Here is a 19,935-nt window from a genome sequence, read left to right on the forward strand (position 1 = left end):
CAAATTGGGACTTTCATTTAATCACTACGACTTTTTTTACTTTTTACATTGTCTTGGAGATAAACTTTCAGTAGAGTATGAGCCCTTATAAAATGACAGAAGAGTTGAGGTATCATTTAACATTTAAATTGTCTTTACTTAACCCAAATTCGTGTATATTTTATTTATTTTTAGCTAGATTCCATTAATTAAATTGGAGGTCAATCAAATAATACCTCTGGTGTTATTCCTTATTGTCAAAAGATTATGGCAACATTGCATCCACTCGATATATTGAAAGTGATCTATTTCGGAGCAAAAGATCAAAGTTATTAGAAAAAAGTGAGTCTGAGTTCCTCTAATTTTTCTTAATTGTCTGTTAATCAAATAATTTATATCTTTATTTTAGGCTACACTAATTGGATCAAAATAACGTAGTAACCAACAGAATAAACACTTAAATTGACATAAATTAATAATTATAACTGATAATTAGGCTAACATAAAGAGAGGATTGCCTTTTCCTCTTAAAACATATCCCTTAACAATAACTACCAAGAAACAACTGAAAATTTGAGTTTCTTGCAAATACTTCTAAACAAACTTTCATACTCTGAAGAACTTTTTATCGGTCTTCGGTATCTAAGTTTTTTATCGAACCAAAGAGAGGGGAAATCGATCCGGTATCAAGCTTCACCTTCGACGGTTGGAAGACACATACTCATCGCAAATGCTTCACTTCTCGTCTTCTGAATTCCCTTCCCTTCAACGCGACGTTGGCTAGCACCACTTTCACATAGTCGAAAAAGCTCCTCTGCCACCACATTAGTTTCCTCATCCCCTTTCACTTTTAAATTTTCACTCATTTTCTTAGCTTGTTCCCTCACAACTTCACCCAACTTACTAACCACTACATGTTGGACAACTTTCGTTACCTTCTCCCGCCTAAGCCGCCCGTTCCCGTCTCTCAAGACCTCCACGCCAACCCCAACTTCAGCCACCAACCGAGCGTTGACCGGCTGGTCAAGATGCATGGGCATGGCTATTATAGGAACACCATATTTCATTGCTTCCATTACTGAACTCCAACCACAATGGCTCACAAATCCACCTATGTTTTCATGTTGTAATATTTTTGTTTGTGGAGCCCAACCTTCAACCAATAAACCCCTATCTTTTACCCTTTCGACAAACCCTAACGGCAAAGCTTCTGAAATCTTGATCTTTTTTTCGCTCTTTGGAAACCTTAAAACCCAAATGAAGTTCACATTGCTCATTTCTAGTCCGTGTGCTATTTCTTCCAAATCAGCATTAGAAAGAAAATACTCGCTCCCAAAAGAAACAAAAACTGTGGATCCAGTGGATTTCGTGTCAAGCCACTGGATCACACTGTTTTGTTTCGCGTCCACATAAAAAGGGTCTGCAACAAGTGGACCCACCGGTACGACTTTTTTATGTGTCAATTTAGAAAGATAGTCACTATACTTGCCTTCAATCTCATTAAAAGACTTTACAAGAACAATAGTTGAAGAATTACGAACACCTTCCATAACGCGGTCTTTATCTTTAATGTTATTTGCCGAGCTCTCCAGAATCTCGGTTACATGCCCGTACTCGTACGTGCGGAAAAAGATCTTGGAGTAAGGAAATGCAATGCCTTTAGAGTGGTTCAAATAAAGATGAAACATGGTTGAAGCCATAGTGGCACTAGTGGTGATGAACACCACAGAAGGTATACCAAGGGCAGCAGCCGACACAGGAGCCCAATACTGAATCATGTCATAAATGAGCAAATCGGGTTTAAGGGTTTTCAAGATTCTTGTAAACCGATCGTTTGACATGTCGAAAGCTTGTTTGAGAGTAGGCATAAGATGGTGAGGAAGGCCATTTGTGGTGTGAAGATGCGGTGGCAAATCAGGCAGTGTAGGGAGGTGAAGTTCAATGAGTTGAATGTCGGGTTTAGTGTTATTGTTTTCGAACGTTTTCTTGATCGAAGCGAGGTTAGCCGGAGTCGAACAAAGGTAGATGTTGAAGAGGTTTGTGTTGTTTAGTTTCTTGGCTAATTCTAAGAATGGGGAAATGTGTCCATGGCCTAACCATGGGAACATTAAAACAGTTTGCTTTCTTGGTGTAAACATGTTCGAAAAATCAAAAGGTTTATGTTTTTTAATGTGTTTGTGATGAAGAATTGAAGGTTGAAGATAGTTGAAGGAATGAGGGTTTCAGTTTATATAGAGAAATGGATGATACGAAGGTTGCATGAATTAAGGAATCCACAAATTTGGATTAAAATCTTTTATTTACATGCAAGATTTACTTCGGATTTATTAATTATTTTGTATATTGTGGATGTTTTATTTGGATATATCAACCGATAAAACTGTCCCAAAGTTTCTAAATTAGCATCGAGTATTGAATAACTTAATTATTAAAATCAGTTTTGTCGGTTATTTTTGATAATATACATTTAGTAAATGAAATTGTTTCGTCGCAACTTTTGCATATATACACTTGCCGGTTTCAACTTTGGAAAAAACAATTTGGATAAATAATGTGGATAATAACGGGTGATTAATTATGGAAAAGATTAACTTTTTTTCTAATACCAGTATTTGTTATCGTAATTACTAGATTAGTGGATTTGATTGAGATCTACCAAATTTGCATCAAAATCAGTTGTTGATTTTTCGCAAAAATACATAATATAAAAAATCTCCGTTTAATTTATCTCAATAAAAAAAAAACTGTTGATTTTGGCCGTTAAAAATAAATAAATAAATAACACTGTTGACATTAAAATGGATTGTCACGTAAGGCATAACTTAATTACTTAAACTTATACTCATTTTTATCCAAACTTTACATATACTACATCAATTACTTACATTTATACATTATATATATACACAATAATGGATACGAACACAATAACTTTATTAATAAATTTTAACTTATACCCTTAAACATTTATTTATTTATTTATTTATTTATTTATTTTTGAAAGACAAGAAAGTTTTATTATTATAGAGAACCAATACACAAAATAAGACTAGCAAGGAGCTAGACAATACACGATGCAACACACAACCACATATAGGAACGCTCACACAAACATAACTCGAAACAATGGAAACACACAATCACGAGAACATTAGAGGTAGCACGACACGACAATTAAGTAAACTATGATTCCGAGTCTGATGATGCGCAAGAAGAGCAACATGAGCAGCATCCAATATTCTCTTCCGAGTCATTCATCACATTATCGATGAAATATCTTTCGTGCCATCGAAAATTATCCCGACGTCTTTTACGTTTCATATTACTTCTACCACATACATGTTTAATAAAACGACTTTTGATCAAAGGATGCCCTTTTTTTCCTTTTAACACGAAATCGAGCTGTCGCGGTATGTCGCGGTATATGCTGGACATTTATTTAACTTAAGAACTTAAGATACAAGGTAAATAAGCTCAATAAAATGTAAAAACTGATGAGTTAAGTTTAGATGGTATTCTCCATTCCCTTCCCATTCAATAAGAGTATTCATTTAACAAAGAGGACGAGAGGTTAGTAATTTAGGGGTGTTCACGGTCCGGTTTGGACTAAATCTCAAACCAAACCGGCAACTACGGTTTCAACAAATGTAAAACCAGAGCAGACCAAGAAAGTGGTCTAACTGGTTGGTTTGGTCCAGTTTGGTCCGGTCCGGTTTGACGGTTTTGAACTTCACTTTTTTTAATAGAGCATTGAATAAGTAATTTGTTACTTTCCATTAAGAAGTGGTAAAATGGGTAGCTTATATGGGTAGCTTATGTAAGTTCAACGCAAACTTATATGTCAAAGCTTTACAAAACGCTAAATTTAGACAGGAGGGAGGTGATGGGTAGAGCTCACGCATTGATCGAGTTTTAGTGAATATAGAATGGTTAATCTTATGACTTGTTACGGTTTTGATAACTGGAGAATGTAAATTATCGGTTCTATTCGTGGCTGGCTTTTAAGTTTATTTAATATTTGTAAAGTATAGTGATAGCCTTAGTCAGTTTTGGGATACTTTGATTTTGTTCTTGGATGTTGTATGCATTCTTGTCCCTTTCAGTATGTTTATAGCTCAATGTGTTGAGCTTTCAAGTGGCAAGGTTTGTTTCTTGTCACATTCATGTTCTGCAGTGTCATCTCTTTGATGATTTTTCTATTTAATGACCATCATAAGATTATATAAACAATGATGGGCCAATGTCTAGAACAATGATGGTTAGTCCGGTCCGGTCCGGTTTAACCGGTCGGTGGCCTAATGAAACCGTAAACCGGACCGAGTTTCGCGGTTTGGAGATCTTAAAACCGGCGACCGGACCACTAATATTCAAAACTGGACCGAACCAAAAAATCGGTCCGGTCCGGTCGGTTTTCGCGGTTTGACGATTTTGTGATCACCCCTAGTTAGTATACCACAAAACAATAAGATGTAAATATTTTATTTTTTTTTCGAAAGGCAAACAAGTTGTCGGCTAACCTTAATTATATTAGAAATATATTTGCAGTGATTAATATAATTATATAATTATATATTATATTATATGTATTAATTGTAAGCTATAATTATATATGTATTACTTTAAGTATAATTACTTAAATTAAGGGTATATTATATATATATATTTATATATTATATTATATTATATTATATTATATTATATTATATTATATTATATTATATTATATTATATTATATTATATTATATTATATTATATTATATTAATTAGAAGCTAACCTCCCGGTTAAAAAGCTAATCTCAAAGTGATGAAACGAACATCTTTGGCATTTTCGGATAACATGTATGGTTTAAACATTAACAAACTAGTATCAAATATAGTTCAAAAACATTTTTATGGGACAAAATTACACGGGAGGGTCCTTGTGATATATTCAAAACTACAGCCTGGGTCCAAAAGAATTAGACTTGAGGGTCACCGTAGTATGCATTCATTTCACGGGGAGTCCATTTTGCTAACAGCCGTTAATTTTTCTGTTAAATCCCATCATGTGAATTGCACATGAGGGTATATTTGACAATTCACATATTTCCTTTCGCCTATTCCAATTCATTTGCCTGCATCTTGCATTTCCATTTCTTCTTCTCTATATAGCAATTTACAATTTACAATAAAAGATGTGAAGTTGTAAACTTGTTTGTTTGACTTTATAGAGTCAAACTTTACCTCATTCATTACTGTATAATTAGATGGGAGAAACTGAGTTTAAAGGATAAGGAAACGGAAAATGATCAAAGTACCATCATATGCTATGCACATGGTGAAAGTTATCAAAAAAGGATAGCGGTTTTAGACAAATGAACTCCCATTTTGATCATACCACAAGAACTTCCGTGTAATTTTGTTTTTTTATGCCGCCATTTTGAGCAAAACTTAACAAACACATGACAAATAATAATGGTAACAAACCAAAAAAAAGTTAATCCACAAGCTTGTACAGCATACATCATTTTCATAAACTTAAACTATAAACGTAAACTATAAACAATAATAAAGAATAAACAAAAGAGAATTTGGAGCACAACGAATTGATCAAAACGCATAGAACAAAATTTGTCATACAAAAACCTGATATCTTGTACAATATCAATACGCATAGATCAAAATTTGTCATACAAAAACAAATGGGTTTAGCAACACACAAGTAGTTCAAAACAGATAAAGGACCACAGCTAACTATCATATATAGACCACTCATGGTTTCTTCGACTTTCCACTAGCTGCCAATTGAGACTCAGGCTGCATATAAATGTTAAAGATTAGCTAAAGAAAGATTAATACATAAACTCAGACGGGTAAGTTTGGGTTTGAAGGTTATGTTGACAAGTCAGTCACATTTGAATCAAAAATTTTAAGGATGAACACAAACAAGAGATAAGGGAAGTTACCTCCTTTTTCACTGGTTCCTCCTTTTCAGACAAAGTCAATTCAATATGGCAAGGAGATGACATATAGGCTACAAGAAAACAAGATTGTTCAGATCAATTAAAATATTATATGTATGTATATGTTTACATTTATGTAAATCTAAATAATAGCATGCAAACTTACGGTTGATTCGCCCATGGGCACGGTACGTCCTACGTCTTTGCTTCTGTGCTTGGTTCACTTGAATGTGAGATATGAAAAGTGCATCGACATCCAAGCCTTTCACCTACAAAGTTATTAATTATATAAACATTAAAACTCCTTAAGTACTCAACCGTGCAATACACAAGTAATTGTTGAAAAAGTCAATATACCTCAGCATTGCTTTCAGCATTCTTTAGCAAGTCCAAAATGTATTTTGCTGACTTGGCGGGCCATCGACCTTGACCATTTGAATGTCTGTTCTTTGCTTGAGCAGTACGGCCCACACCTCTACAGAAACGAGTGAAAGGAATAGCCTGTTTATGGACCAGTACATCTTCTAAATACCTCTTAGCCTTAATTAAAGGCATTTTCCTGAGGGCATGGGCTGTTTCTCTAGTATTCTGTCACAATTAAGGTATTTATATGAATCAGACAAAAAAAAGAGAGGAAAAACATTGTATATCATCACATAAACTATAACAAATTGCAAGTTTAACATTAAAACGGGTTGATTTTAGTACCTTGAAGTGACATCTGAGATCACCACCCCTAGCCTTGCAGGCTGCAAGCAGATAACAACAGTTATGTATGTCAGATTAAAACAATTTTAAAAGTTGCATAATTTGTTGTACATGATGCATATAAAGATAGATAAAATAAAAACATATGTAAACTAGTCTAATTATGAATCTTTTGTGTTTTCCATAACTATCTCTCCTTGGTATAGATAACCAATGTACTCAAAAGAGTTGAACATGATTCAATTGCACAGTGAAGAAACATACATATGATAGTTGACACGCTATAAAGGGGTGACTGAAAATATTATCTTTTCCTCCAGAAAAATGTTCTAATTTTATAACTAAATAAGCATATTCTTAAATAAAATATTCATTAAACTGTGATTTTTACTTGATAAGATATAGTTACAGTGTTGTGAAAATGGCTATCAACAATAGCAAACCATTCGAGTAAGCATACAGTATTTAACCATGACAATAGACATATCATAGTAGCTCTTTATGTAAAAAAAACATCATCAGAATATTTAAGTGAAACGTTAATGTACTTTAATCACACTCTGAGTTGCAGGTTAACATACATTGCGAGTTTGCGACAAGTGTATGTATTTGAAAGCAAACATATACGTAGAATATTAGTGAGGTTGTTGTGTTAGACTACCTGCCTTTTAAAGTACAAAAGTAAAAAAGATGTGTTTCTAATCCAAACATGCTTTCAAAATTGAGTTAACAACACTATTTGTTTGATTGTTGTATATATATGCATGTTAGTGTATTGGATACAAATGATGTACAAACAGCAATTAATAATTCCCATATAGCAGTATGAACCCTAACCTAATAGTATGATTTAAATCAATAACAATAACTTTCAAGTTAATCAAATTCATTAAAAAATTCACTCGTGTTCAAAAACAGTTTTCAAACATCGAGAAAGTTAATGACTGGGTTCAACTATAGTTTCTAAAAAAAGCAGTTGTTAATCTAAAATTACAGAAGGAAAAAACAATAAAAACAATTAGCTACATCTATATATGAAGTAATACATCATTTAGTGACATGGACTTATTAGCAAATATAATGTATTTCATACATGTGATATTCTACAAGTGAAAGGGGAATACGAAAGGCACGAGAATTGAGATCCCAACTACTAGACATATTAAAACGCTCAAAATCCCGTTCATGTGGGCCAAATTAGCTTACTTCTAGAACGCTGCAATATATAAAGGGGTCGATGAATATGTAAATTGTAGAAATGAGATGTCATGTCATCTCTGCACCCAAGTTTCGCTCCGTACTATTTGGGGTACTATTTGGGTTACACGCCCGATTATGTGGTCTACAACGAGCTAATATTAACCACAAAATAATATATGCAGTGTGCGACTTCAGTTGATTTTGAACCGCGGTGGTTAGCTGTATTGGGTCCTATATTTATTCAGTGGAGGACTCGGATAAGTCAATGTTCGAACATAAAAAGGAACAAAAGAAGAAAAGTAAGCGATGGAAGCAGAATTGGAGACGTTGAGAAAACAAGCAAAAACAACGATCAGAAATAAACGTTGAGAAAACAGGCAAAAACAACGATCAGAAATAAGGCGAAAGAGCGAGAGAAGTAGTTGAAACAGTTTGAGACTAGGTTTGCTATTAAACATCAAACTCTTGAGAAAAAGTTATTTGAAATAAGATTCTTGAAAGACAAATCAAGTAACTACAATAATAAATTAATTTATTTATGTCAAATAGTAAAAGCAGAAAGTTGACTACTTTTCACGATACCATCATATCATTAGCCTTCATATAATCCTCTCAAGTCTTCACCAAATTATTTATCCTTATAACCAACTTTTACATGTCTAACACATTTTTCCATCCTGTAACTACTTGATCTCTTTTACTGACAACTAGATTCGGAACAACTTTTTCCGGCACCAAATCATCTCCATTGATTTGGCTTTTCACACTAACTCAATTTCTTAAAGGATGCTAACGCCACAATAACTCAACACCCCACAATATGGAGAACCTTTCAAAGCCCCATTCGTACAGCTTGTACAATTTGTAAGATACGTGATTGGATGAATAATTTACGCAACGAACATATCGTGATAAAGCCAATCCCAAGTGTCCCAAATAGATTGATTGGATTACCAATATGGAAAACAGCCAGAATAACAACCAGTCCAGTACTTCAAAAATGATGTTGTATCAATGTTGAAAATGATTAGAAATATTTTTCGTCACAGTGCTAAAATTTTCGAAAAACACCCATATAAAACCGGTGGGTTCGTTCAGGATGTCGAGTTACTTATGAAGAGCTGAAACATCATTACCCTCGTAAACTACGATAGATCTATGTAAAAGTTGATTAATAATTAATAAATATTATTAAACAAAGAGAACTAAATGACTGTGGTTCGAAATTAAGTGACTGCTATTATTAGTTAAATTAAATTTGAATTTATGTTTCTGTTCCTTTTTGCAAACAAAGGTCTAACATGCCAACATAGTCGCTCTACTGCTCTACAGCAAACATATTAGAGGTTTGTTTGCAAAAACTAACAAAAATATAAATTCACTCTTAATTAATAATAGTAGTCACTTAATCTAGAACCACAGTCATCTTGTTCTCTTTGTTTTAGTCATTGATGAACTCCCATGTAGCATGCGAAGATAATGATGACTCAACAATTGTTTAATGTGTAGACATATGAACGAACCCGCCAATTAAATACAAGTACTTCCCAAAATTTTCAACAATGTGACGAAAATATTTCTAAGCATGTTCATAAATACATCATCTTTGAAACACAGTCCTGGTTGGTATCAACCTTCTTGTTATCCATAACGGTAATATAATCATCCTCTTTTAGCTCTTTGGAGTTGCCTTTATCAAGAAATGTAACATCGCATAAAGTAAGCTTCCAATCCCGTATATTACAAATTATATAAGTTGTACAAAAGTGGTTTTGTAAGGTTCTCCACAATGTGGGGCGTTGAGTTATTGTGTCCCTAACATCCATAAGAATTTTCAAATAGTGTGTTAAAAGTCAAATTCATGGAGATAATTTGGTGTTAAAAAAAAGTGATGGTTCTAAATATGCTTGCCAGTAAAGAAATCAAAGAGTTATAGAAACAAACGTCTAATTATAAATGTTGGTTGTTTTATCAGTCTTAATTTATTTATGTCAAAACAAAATACCTAAATCCATACCACTGTAATACTAGTAAAAGCTAGTTGTTTTTCATGATAAGATGATATTGTTATCCTTCATCTAATACTGTATAATTCTCTTTAGAATTCACCAAATTATTTATCTTTTTCAACCTACTCCCACATGTTCTGACGTTTTGTTAACATTCTTTAACTCCTGGATCTCTTTAGTAGCAACCGGTTTCAAAATCACTTTTTCTAACACCTGATCATCTTAATGTATTTAGCTTTTCACAAGCTATATTTGAAAACAAAAAATGTATCATTAGTTCCATGAAAAGAATAAAAACTACTTTATCAAAATTTAAAGATATTACGTACTAAACTACTATATATATCTTAAATTTTAATAGAAATTTTTTTATTATTCATGAAACTAATGATAACAATTTTGGTTTTGAATTATAGTGTGTGAAAAGCCAAATCCATAGAGATAATTCGGTGCTGCAAAAAGTGGTTACGAATTCGGTTGCCAATAAAAAGATCAATGAGTTAGAGGATGTTAAGAATGCGTTAGACATATGGTAAGACGGTTAAAAGATAAATAATTTGGTGATGACTCAAGATGATGATATGAAAGCTAATGATATGATGTAATCGTGAAAAACAATTATTTTTTAGCCGTTATTAGTATTACATAGCAATATAGATTTAGTTATTTGAGATTTAATTATTTGGTTTTGAAATAAAATAACTAAGATAGTCAAAGCAAATGGCATTTATTACCACATAGTAAATTTTGGATTTAGTTAATTTGTGGGTTTAGGTAATGAATTATCGTTGATTTAATTATGTCTTTCAATAATCCTATTTCAATTTCAAATAACTTGATTTTTCAAAAGTTTGATGTTTAAAAGAACATGTGTGATCAATTAAAATTACTTTTAATTGTATTATTAAAAGCAAAGAGATGTGCTAAGTCAAGTAATTTTTTGTTATTCTTATTAGACATTTTGATTTTTGTTGTATTTGTGCATTTATGTCATTTGAAGTATTGATTACTAATTTCTTTTTGTATTTAGATTAATTTTATGCGATGATTATTTATTGTCTAGAAAATGTCTCGAGTATTATTATGGCAATCCAACCTTCAGCTTGAGGCTTCAAGTCATACAGTGAGACAAGTGTTTGTATTAGAAGGCAAACGTCCAGTATATATTATTGTGGTTGTATTGGGTTAGACTACATGTCTTTCTAAGTTACAAAAAGTTAATGGGGTTTCTAGATCAAACTTGAGTTAATAACTTGATATCATGATTATTGTATATATATAAATATAAATGTTAGTGTATGAATACAAATACAAATGATGTACAAATAGCAATGATAATTCACATGTACTAGTATGATTTAAATCAATAACAATAACTTTGAAGTTAATCAAATTCATTAAATTTCACTCATGTTAATTTATACAACACAAAAACTCATGAACATTATATTTAACGAGTACTAATTGACATATATAAATGATAAGATATATAAAGCTTACATTTGGTAGGATTATCAGGTTCTTTCGAGTACTTCACCTGCAAAATAATAATTAAACATGAAGTGTAAACATCAAATTGATTATATATGATAACTACATATGCAATTAGATACAAATCGAAATGAAAACTAGTACCATTACTACTCTGCTGCTGCTGTGACGGGGAGGGTGAGCTTTGTTGATTGACTGTTGACGGCGGATCTACACGGAAAAATGGTGTCTGCGTTTATATATATGCAGCATTAGGGCTCAAACTTAACGGGCCATATGGGCCTCTTTGAAAGCTATCAAGAATTCAAGATAAATGTCCGTTTTTAATTTATTTATTTTTATTTTTTTTATTTTTTTTATTTTTTTTATTTTTTTAAAATATTGAATTGAATGCCTAATCGTATATCATATGAGTGTTTTCGGATTAAACAAAAATTTGTGTCGAACCATTCCTAATTGAAATTATCCTTAAACTTAAAGAACCTTCATTTTCTTTGAACAATATGCTAAATTATTCTCATTAATTAATAAGGTAAGTATAAGAAACATATAATGAATTGAAACGTTTTGGCATTTTCATGGATGGACTATATAGGGATGATGGTCCTTTGAACACCAAGTAATTCAGGGTGCGGTATTTGTTTTGTTTCTTGATTGTGGTGTTTGTTTTGTTTCCGTTTTTTCTACCTTTGCTAGGTGGCTTCTCGTCTCCTTAGTTTTATTTTCAATTGCAACTTCGGCCTCCTCTTTTTATTCATTCCTTTTGGTTGCAGATGATAGTTTTTGTTTGCTTTGTTGTTTGCTCTCATTTATGTCCATAATTTTGGTTTAGTGTTGTGTTAGTTGTTTGTTCGTGTTATGTTTTAGTTTGGTTGGAATTTCGAGTCACTCTTAATGCAGAGTTTGCTTGTTTTGTATGTATTGACGTTGCACATCGCATGTTTTAGGGTTTTTTCATTTATTGATGAAAGAACATAATTTTAGTTAGTTTGTTGTTTTTCAAAAAAAAAAGATACATAAATTAAAAACACGATGGCGTCAAAATTTGCCCACTTGAATTTCAACGTTCATTTAACTGTGAGTAGCGCGCAGAAACAAATACTAGATTGTTGTTTGTGAGTCAGATTATGGCTATTAATGTAACAACCCAATTTTTATAAAGTATTATTTTATTGTTGTGGGTAGGGTTAAAATAGTAATTTGGGGTATTTAACCCATTTAATTAAAAGGTGGGCAGCAGCCCTTTCTCCTAATTTCTTGAGGTTTCAAGAGAAAACTAGAGAGTGAGGAGTAGAGAGAGGGGTGACGGTTTAAAGGGGTCAAGTTTGACACTTGTATTTTAAAATGGGTCGTGATATCTTTGTTGTAATCATGGGTCGTTTAACATTCTACGAACGCACGTGATCTGTTAAAATTGATGAAAAGTTGAATCGGATGTAACTATGTCTTTTTAACAGGTTATCTCGAATGGTTGTTTGTTACCAATAAACATTGTTAAAAGGTGTCAATTTGGGCAGAATGCTAGTTAAAAAGGTTTACCATGCGGGTAAACAGTGTACCCGCCGGGTAAAGTAAAGTAAAAAAAAAAAAATGTCGCTGTTCGGTAAATGGTTTGTGGTTGTTTCAATTAACGAACCGAATTTGAGTTGAGCATAAACAATATGAGCTTGACTCCTTTGAACTTTAATGGGTTCGGACTTCGACTCGAACTGAAAATCTATATTTTGTTTGAGTTATTTTTTTCGAACATGATATTTGTTAGAAAAAAATTAAACCAAATTTTTAGTTTCATTTTGATGTTCGTATTTTGCTAGAACTTGACTACAACTTGATCTCGATTAGGTTCAGCTCCGTTACGTTCGTTTTAGATCGTTTAGTTAACAGATAACTCCAGACCGCTTAGGATTTACATGTACTATTTACCTTAAAAAATTTAATGTCTGAATGATGAGTAGTAAAATCGTCGAAAATGATTATTATCTGGCAGTTTCTCTAATTACCTCCGGGACTATCCCGGTGTAGCCGGAATTTGCGTTGAGTATTCGATGATGACGTCATTGTGTTTTTTTTAACAGCAGTTTGGGATCATCGAGGTTGACTAAACCATCCACACTTTCATCTTCCGCAATTGCATAACCCGCCCCAACTGCTGCCCAGGGAGAAACCTGGTCCAATCCGAGAGCATGAGCGATAAACCCCTCCCCCACTGCCTCCACAACGCGATGTGCGGAAGTCACTCTTTGGTGGAATTCAAGGGTTAAGGGGCAATCTTGTGTGCAATGTTGCACGCCACGGGAGTCGAACTCCTGACCTCTCGTTAAGAGAGGCAGACCACTACCTCATGAGCTACAACAGAAGGTTATGATGACATCATTTATGCTATTGAATGGTAATGAGCGTAGTGAAGTGGTTAGGGTTATGGCGATGAGGCTGATGTGTTTTTTGTTCTGTTATTTTGGTCGCTGAGCTTTAATTCGTTTTGAAATAGTATGCAAATCCGAATAATGAATTTGATAACCAATTGCATGTTATAATCATTTTATTGTAGACTGCATTGATATTGCTACATTTTTTGTGCAATTTGTTGCAGTTGAAAAGTGTAAAATGACAAAAGCATACGCAAACAAATAGCTAATGTATCCTTGAATACTTGAGTAGTGTATAAGATGTTGAAATCTCATAAGATTTAGGGTGCGTTTGATAAAACTGAATGATTTAGTGCTGAATGAATCAGAATCTGAATGGTCCAGAGCCTCTGAATAAGATTTGCTCTGAATGAAAATAAGCTGTTTGATAATCATTTAGAATGAAAGATATGAAGTGACTAAAACTACCTTATTAACGTGTGGCATGAATAAAAAATTTAATATGCTTGCTAGTTAGGTGATCAGAATATGATTTGCGGTGAATATTATAGTATTTTAGGCTCTTAATGGTTAAGAGAGTGTTTCATCTCTGAATGGTTCATATCTGAATTCTGGACCATTCAGCACCATATGCCATTCAGAGGTCAGAAATAAACGCACCGAATGCTGAATGGTTCAGCATTCAGTGCTGAACCATTCCATTAAGAGGCAAACAAACGCACCCTTACTTTTTAATCGATGAGGAGAGGATGGTTGTTTATGAAGTTCCTTTTTGTTTTTATAAAAATTGGTCTGCTTAGCAAACGTACAAGTTTCCCAACCTAGTTTAAGTATAATGGAGTTATGGAAGTAGTAATAAATAGTTAATCTAAAACTGTATGTTAGGTGGTTCATAGTACTCTATCTGTCCCATAAAAGTTGCAACACCTATTTTTAATTTTTGTATTAAGGGTTGCTATTTCTATCTTTAACAATGAGGCTTGCTATTGAACTTGCGGGTATAGCCCAACGGTTCTCCTCATGTACTTAGTGTCATGGGATAGGGAGAGGTCATGGGTTCGATCCTTAGAGATGACATGATTTTCTTTAAACCAATTGAACACCAATAATGGTGGTATATATTGACCCTATATGGAGGTTTTACCCGGATTCATTCACGGACCCCTACCCGGAACCACTGCCCGAATGGATGTGTTCCCGGGTACCGTCGATCAGGTTCAGGTTTCTGCCCGAACGTGTGTGTTACGTGCAAATGATGAGGGTCGTTGAAAGAAATGATCTACTGATGCCAAAATATCGCCGTTAAAAAAAAATGAGGCTTGCTATTGAATTATATAAGATTTGTATTTGTATAACCTACAAAAAGATACTTGTTTTGACCCGGCTACATAATTGGCCTGACCCATATGGTCAATTTATCAACAATTTATTTTTCTGTTTCTACCCATTATGGTCAATTTATCAACAAGATCTTCTCTTATTGAAGGATATTGATTTTGATAAATAGTCAAACAATGATGTTAAACTAAGTACATGTACCAATGAGCTAGTAGCTCAGTGGTACTGGTGCCCGTTGCCTTAGAAGTTGGGACCCGTCATACCTTTGCGCTAAATGGGTGCAATTTGAGTCCCATTCTTGGCAAAGATTTACAACCTTTAACAAAGTGGGATGATACTCGTTCCTGTCATATGGGGGTATCGGTGGTATTTTACAGACATCCGGCTCTTATGGGGGTGGGTTTGATGGGTTTCAAAGGACATGTCAACTAAGGACATGTCAAAGTGTCAAATGCTGGTGCAGGAACGCAAAGTTCGGTGCAAGTTGGAAAAAATACCAAAAAGTTATGAAGATGTCCACTTTGAAGCAGGCTATGCTACTGGTGAAGGAATTAATGCAATAAGTTTTGAATTATTGCAGCATGAAACTTTGACCTTTAAAGGTAAAACTATACTTATCTACTTAAATGTACCCGAACGTCCTCTTATCATGTCATGATCATGATAAGATTTAAATTAACACGAATAATCAAAGTTTTATAACTTTTTTGCAGTTTCATCCAAAAAAAGATGATGCTGTTAACATGATATGGGGACAGGTCAGAAATAAAGTTCCAGCTGAATGACTTGCTGCGCATAGAATTCGAAGACTGAAAATTCTGATTGCTGGTGATTAAAGGGCGCCATTATAAATTTTATCACTTCTTCATTGGGGTTTTTTTATTCACTTGTTTATTGTCCAGTTTTAAAGTTTTAATTTGAATGTTCAAAAACGTTCATATCAATCAAAGATTGTGCAGAGATCCACGTTACACCATCTTAAGTTCTCTTACCACTTGGCTTACTAACTTATAACAATAATATATTAACACACATTGACCTCGTACAATTGTGCCATAAAATATTCGAATTCAGCCAGAAGAGCCCATAGTTTTCTGACAATATATTGATCAGTATTCACATATAACATGCCATAAGTTGACCTTTGACATCAACTTAAACTGGGGTTCCATTATTACCTCGAAAATTCCTTGTTAACCTCTTGCAATATTTTGTATATATATATATATTTTTTAATTTATATACATGCACACACACTTTGTTCTTAATCATAGTAAGTTTAACTATGATCTTGGCTCTCGTTATTTTTGCGGTTCAGTTGTGCTTGTTTGCTTCGTCGGTGTCTTCTAAACGTATGATCACAAACCATGGTTTTCTTTCTGCTTATATTATGATAATTAATAATTAATATCTTACCTTATATTGATTCTTGATTAACTTTTTTTTTTTTTACTTCTTTTTGTAAACTGAAGAATCCTCTACTCAACCAATTCCACTCCAGAATTCAGGTTTCGAAACTCGGCCGACAAATGTGACCATAAATACCACCTCCCAATTTGTACTCCTCAATAACAAAATCAATGTTATTCCTGGTTGGGCATTTAATGGTACAGTTTGGTACGTGACAGCAGGTGGAAACATTTCTTTGCCAGGAAATGGTCATGGCGTCCAATTGGGTCCGAATGGTATGATCAACCAAACATTCAAATCTGATGGAAGTTACGATTATGTCCTCACATTCACACTTGCACCAAGTAGTATAGAGTGCGCAAATAACTTTACAGCTGTAAATGTTTCTGGTCCTAGCTCATCGAAAGTATTTAACTTTAAGGAATCACTCGAGATTGAAATGTGGCAAACTTATGCTTATTCAATATGGAGTGCTGAAATACGCCATGGTGTTATGGGAATACAAATTCAAAGTGTCGCGAGTAGTTCAGCTTGTTGGCCTATTGTCGACACTATTTTGGTCAACGGGATTGAGACTTTAAGAATGTATGAAGGTTTGTCTTTATCTATATGTCGCACTTTGACTAACGTTCATAATCAAAAACATGTGATATTCTATCTTTACATTATATTTGTTAAACTGTAACCATCACTAAGAGACCAGTTGTTGGGGGCTAAGATCCTTGTAAAAAGGTCTCTGGTTCTACTTTTATTATGGCTAGGTAAGAGTTCGTAAACGGTCACGAATTTATCTGGTGGTAAATAAAGTAAAAATACCTGCGTTCCCGGGTAACACGTACAGGAAGAAACTATTGGACCGTAAGTTTAGGTTATTTGGATCAAACCCAATTGGGGGCTTAGAGTCCATTATTAATTTACTGTTTATAGAGGGGCTATTGACCAAACGCCCATTTTTCAAACGTACTATAACAATTCGCCCTCAAAATATAAGAAAAAAGAAAAGTGCTAAAATATCATCACAAGTCGCAAGGTGCCTTGCGAGCCTTGCGACTGGATGAAAATGCGAACCCAAGGTCGCAAGGTGCTCTTGCGAACTTGCGACTTGGAGCGGTCCGACACAAGCTTAAATTTTCAAATGGGATTATCACCAAAAAGCCCATTTTTTTTACCTTTTTTGCGTGAGAGCCCAAAAAAAATAAAAATTGCCAATTTGCCCTCGCCAGGCGCAAGGTGCCTTGCTCCCTTGCGCCTTGCGACCTTGCTTCCACCTGGGAGCAAGGAGCAAGGTGCCTCTTGCTCCCTTGCTTCCACCTGGGAGCAAGGACGCAAGGTGCCTCTTGCTCCCTTGCTTCCACCTGGGAGCAAGGACGCAAGGTGCCTCTTGCTCCCTTGCTTCCACCTGGGAGCAAGGACGCAAGATGCATCTTGCTCCCTTGCTCCAAGGTGGAAGCAAGGACGCAAGGTGCACCTTGCGTCCTTGCTTCCACCTGGGAGCAAGGGAGCAAGGACGCAAGGCGCAAGGGAGCAAGGCACCTTGCGCCTTGCGAGGGCAAATTTGCAATTTTTTTTTTGGGCTCTCACGCAAAAAAGATACAAAAAATGGGCTTTTTGGTGATAATCCCTTTTCAAATCGCTATAACATTTGATCCGTAGCTCGTATTTAGGCACCTTATTTTTGGAAAGTGTGTATTTTTTAGAGATCTATTTGTATTATTAATTTAAAAAAACAACCGCATATTACGAGTTGTAATATATGTACAAATGTGATTTTCGAGCTGTATAATGCATTTCAAATTGATTGAGGGGATTCATTTAGTTTTAGTCAATAATGACGAAGAATTAAACTAATCACATTTTAGAAGGTTCTATAACAACTTATGAGCGGTCAAAGTGCGTTTAATGGTCAAAATCAACGAAAAACGGCAAAACTGAAGGTCTTCGAGACAGAATTTTGAAATTTTTTTGGGACAAACCGCCTTCGTAGCTACGGGCGCTAAACATATGGTCTAATTGAAAGCTCATCAATTTTTTTTCACATTTGTTGATCTGTAGTTTAGATATCTGAATAGAAGTTGTATACTTTCTGACAGCCATGGGCTTTGTGAATAGTGGGTTCGAAGTGGGACCTACTTTCATCGACAACTCTTCTCAAGGTATCTTACTCGAACCCGGTTCAGATGAAGATCCATTCAATCCATACCAGTCAGCCCAATCTCCACTACAAGAGTGGACCATTTTAGGTATGGTCAAGTACATCGACTCAAAACACTATGCAGTCCCACGAGGACGTGCAGCTATTGAGCTGGTATCTGGTAGTCCATCAGGGATCGTATATAATACACAATTTTTGAAACAAGGGAAGGTTATTATAGACTTTTTCATGGGTGATGCTAACGACTCGTGTGTGGGAGACTTTATGGTGTTTCTTCAAGTTAAAAACATGATATGGAACTTTACAATGAGGAGCATAGGTATTGGATCAAGTGAGAAACATTCTGTAACGTTCAACGCAAAATTCAGCAACAACGAATGGATTCCTATAAGCTTTTATAGCTTTAATGAGACTCGAACTAGTAACCACCAAGTGTTATGTGGACCTATGATTGACAGCCCGACTATTCAATTTTCTAGTGGGTTACGTTCGAAGAAACTACATCACATATGGTTGGTTTTTAGCCTTGTTTTCGTAGCGGTATTTATAATTTTCATATGAATTTTAGTTACTTACGGATCAAGTTAATATTCAATCCTTTATATTGAAGCTTTTATGCTAATGGCTATTGTATGGCTTTGAACATTTAAAATAATATTGAATTTGTTCTAATATTTTGGCAAATATTTGTGCAAAAAAGTATCATAGGCTAAATCGACTCACAGGCTAAAATGTTTCATCGTTGCTTACTTTAAAGACGTATTTGAGATGGCTCCTTAAACGGATACAGTAGTAAATAGTACATACAGTAGTAAGTTAAAAAGAATAGACTAAATCAATTTTGTTCCAAACAAAACCAGTTACATATTACATATTTGTCATCAGGCACGGAGCTTGAAATTTCATATTACAGGGGCTGAAAAAAATCAACTAAAACATGTAGTTTCAAATATAAAAATAAAACCTCAGCATAGTGGACTGGTGGGTCAAAATTTCTTAAAGCCCAAAATTTCTTGAAGTCTTAAAACAAATTACAAAAGTGACGGTTGTGTATTCAGGGGGCCCAAGGTTTAATTTTTACATATAGTCCTCATAAAATACGAAAAATTACTAATAAGTACAAAAGTTTTTGGGGTGCCCCCCCCCCCCCCCAAAAAAAGTAACCTCCGTCCTTGTTTGTCATAATACTAATACTAAATACTAATCCATCTATCTATCTATCTATATCTATATCTATCTATATAGTCATATAAAACTCTAAAATGATGATGTTATCATTAAGATAATTAACTTTTAATTTTCATAATGATGATGTCATAATTATATATTAATTTAATTA

The 19,935-nt window shown here is 34.2% G+C and overlaps 3 protein-coding genes across 3 annotated transcripts; 1 reads left to right on the forward strand and 2 right to left on the reverse strand.

Annotated features, from left to right (window-relative positions):
* Positions 1 to 665: 665 nt before the first annotated feature.
* On the reverse strand, positions 666 to 2,117 carry LOC139864664 (UDP-glucosyltransferase 29-like). The gene has a single exon (XM_071853239.1). It carries the CDS (start codon positions 2,115 to 2,117, stop codon positions 666 to 668), a length of 1,452 nt encoding a protein of 483 aa, XP_071709340.1.
* Positions 2,118 to 5,560: 3,443 nt separating this feature from the next.
* LOC139862533 (large ribosomal subunit protein uL22y-like) lies at positions 5,561 to 11,577 on the reverse strand. Its single transcript, XM_071851150.1, has 7 exons — positions 11,475 to 11,577; positions 11,340 to 11,376; positions 6,631 to 6,671; positions 6,280 to 6,510; positions 6,089 to 6,191; positions 5,926 to 5,993; positions 5,561 to 5,776 (listed from the first exon to the last, which is right to left on the reverse strand). The coding sequence occupies exons 1-7, from the start codon at positions 11,475 to 11,477 to the stop codon at positions 5,732 to 5,734; spliced, it is 528 nt and encodes a 175-aa protein (XP_071707251.1). The 5' UTR covers positions 11,478 to 11,577; the 3' UTR covers positions 5,561 to 5,731.
* A 3,878-nt stretch (positions 11,578 to 15,455) lies between these two features.
* LOC139864665 (protein DUF642 L-GALACTONO-1,4-LACTONE-RESPONSIVE GENE 2-like) lies at positions 15,456 to 19,157 on the forward strand. The gene is made up of 5 exons (XM_071853240.1): positions 15,456 to 15,662; positions 15,748 to 15,792; positions 16,353 to 16,404; positions 16,507 to 17,037; positions 18,535 to 19,157. The coding sequence occupies exons 1-5, from the start codon at positions 15,456 to 15,458 to the stop codon at positions 19,155 to 19,157; spliced, it is 1,458 nt and encodes a 485-aa protein (XP_071709341.1).
* The last annotated feature ends 778 nt before the right edge of the window (positions 19,158 to 19,935 follow it).

This window comes from Rutidosis leptorrhynchoides, chromosome 8 (assembly GCF_046630445.1).
Source record: "Rutidosis leptorrhynchoides isolate AG116_Rl617_1_P2 chromosome 8, CSIRO_AGI_Rlap_v1, whole genome shotgun sequence".
NCBI classification, from domain to species: Eukaryota; Viridiplantae; Streptophyta; class Magnoliopsida; order Asterales; family Asteraceae; genus Rutidosis; species Rutidosis leptorrhynchoides.

What these genes read in the sequence shown, in the direction of transcription:
- LOC139864664 (XM_071853239.1), bottom strand. Translation starts at nt 2,117, where the DNA reads ATGTTTACACCAAGAAAGCAAACTGTTTTAATGTTCCCATGGTTAGGC.
- LOC139862533 (XM_071851150.1), bottom strand. An exon ending in TGCCCATGGGCGAATCAACC is followed by an intron (nt 5,994 to 6,088) that starts GTAAGTTTGCAT and finishes GTTTTCTTGTAG; the next exon opens with CCTATATGTCATCTCCTTGC. An exon ending in AGGAACCAGTGAAAAAGGAG is followed by an intron (nt 5,777 to 5,925) that starts GTAACTTCCCTT and finishes ATTTATATGCAG; the next exon opens with CCTGAGTCTCAATTGGCAGC.
- LOC139864665 (XM_071853240.1), top strand. Translation starts at nt 15,456, where the DNA reads ATGTCAACTAAGGACATGTCAAAGTGTCAAATGCTGGTGCAGGAACGC. An exon ending in ACGTATGATCACAAACCATG is followed by an intron (nt 16,405 to 16,506) that starts GTTTTCTTTCTG and finishes TGTAAACTGAAG; the next exon opens with AATCCTCTACTCAACCAATT. An exon ending in GACTTTAAGAATGTATGAAG is followed by an intron (nt 17,038 to 18,534) that starts GTTTGTCTTTAT and finishes ACTTTCTGACAG; the next exon opens with CCATGGGCTTTGTGAATAGT.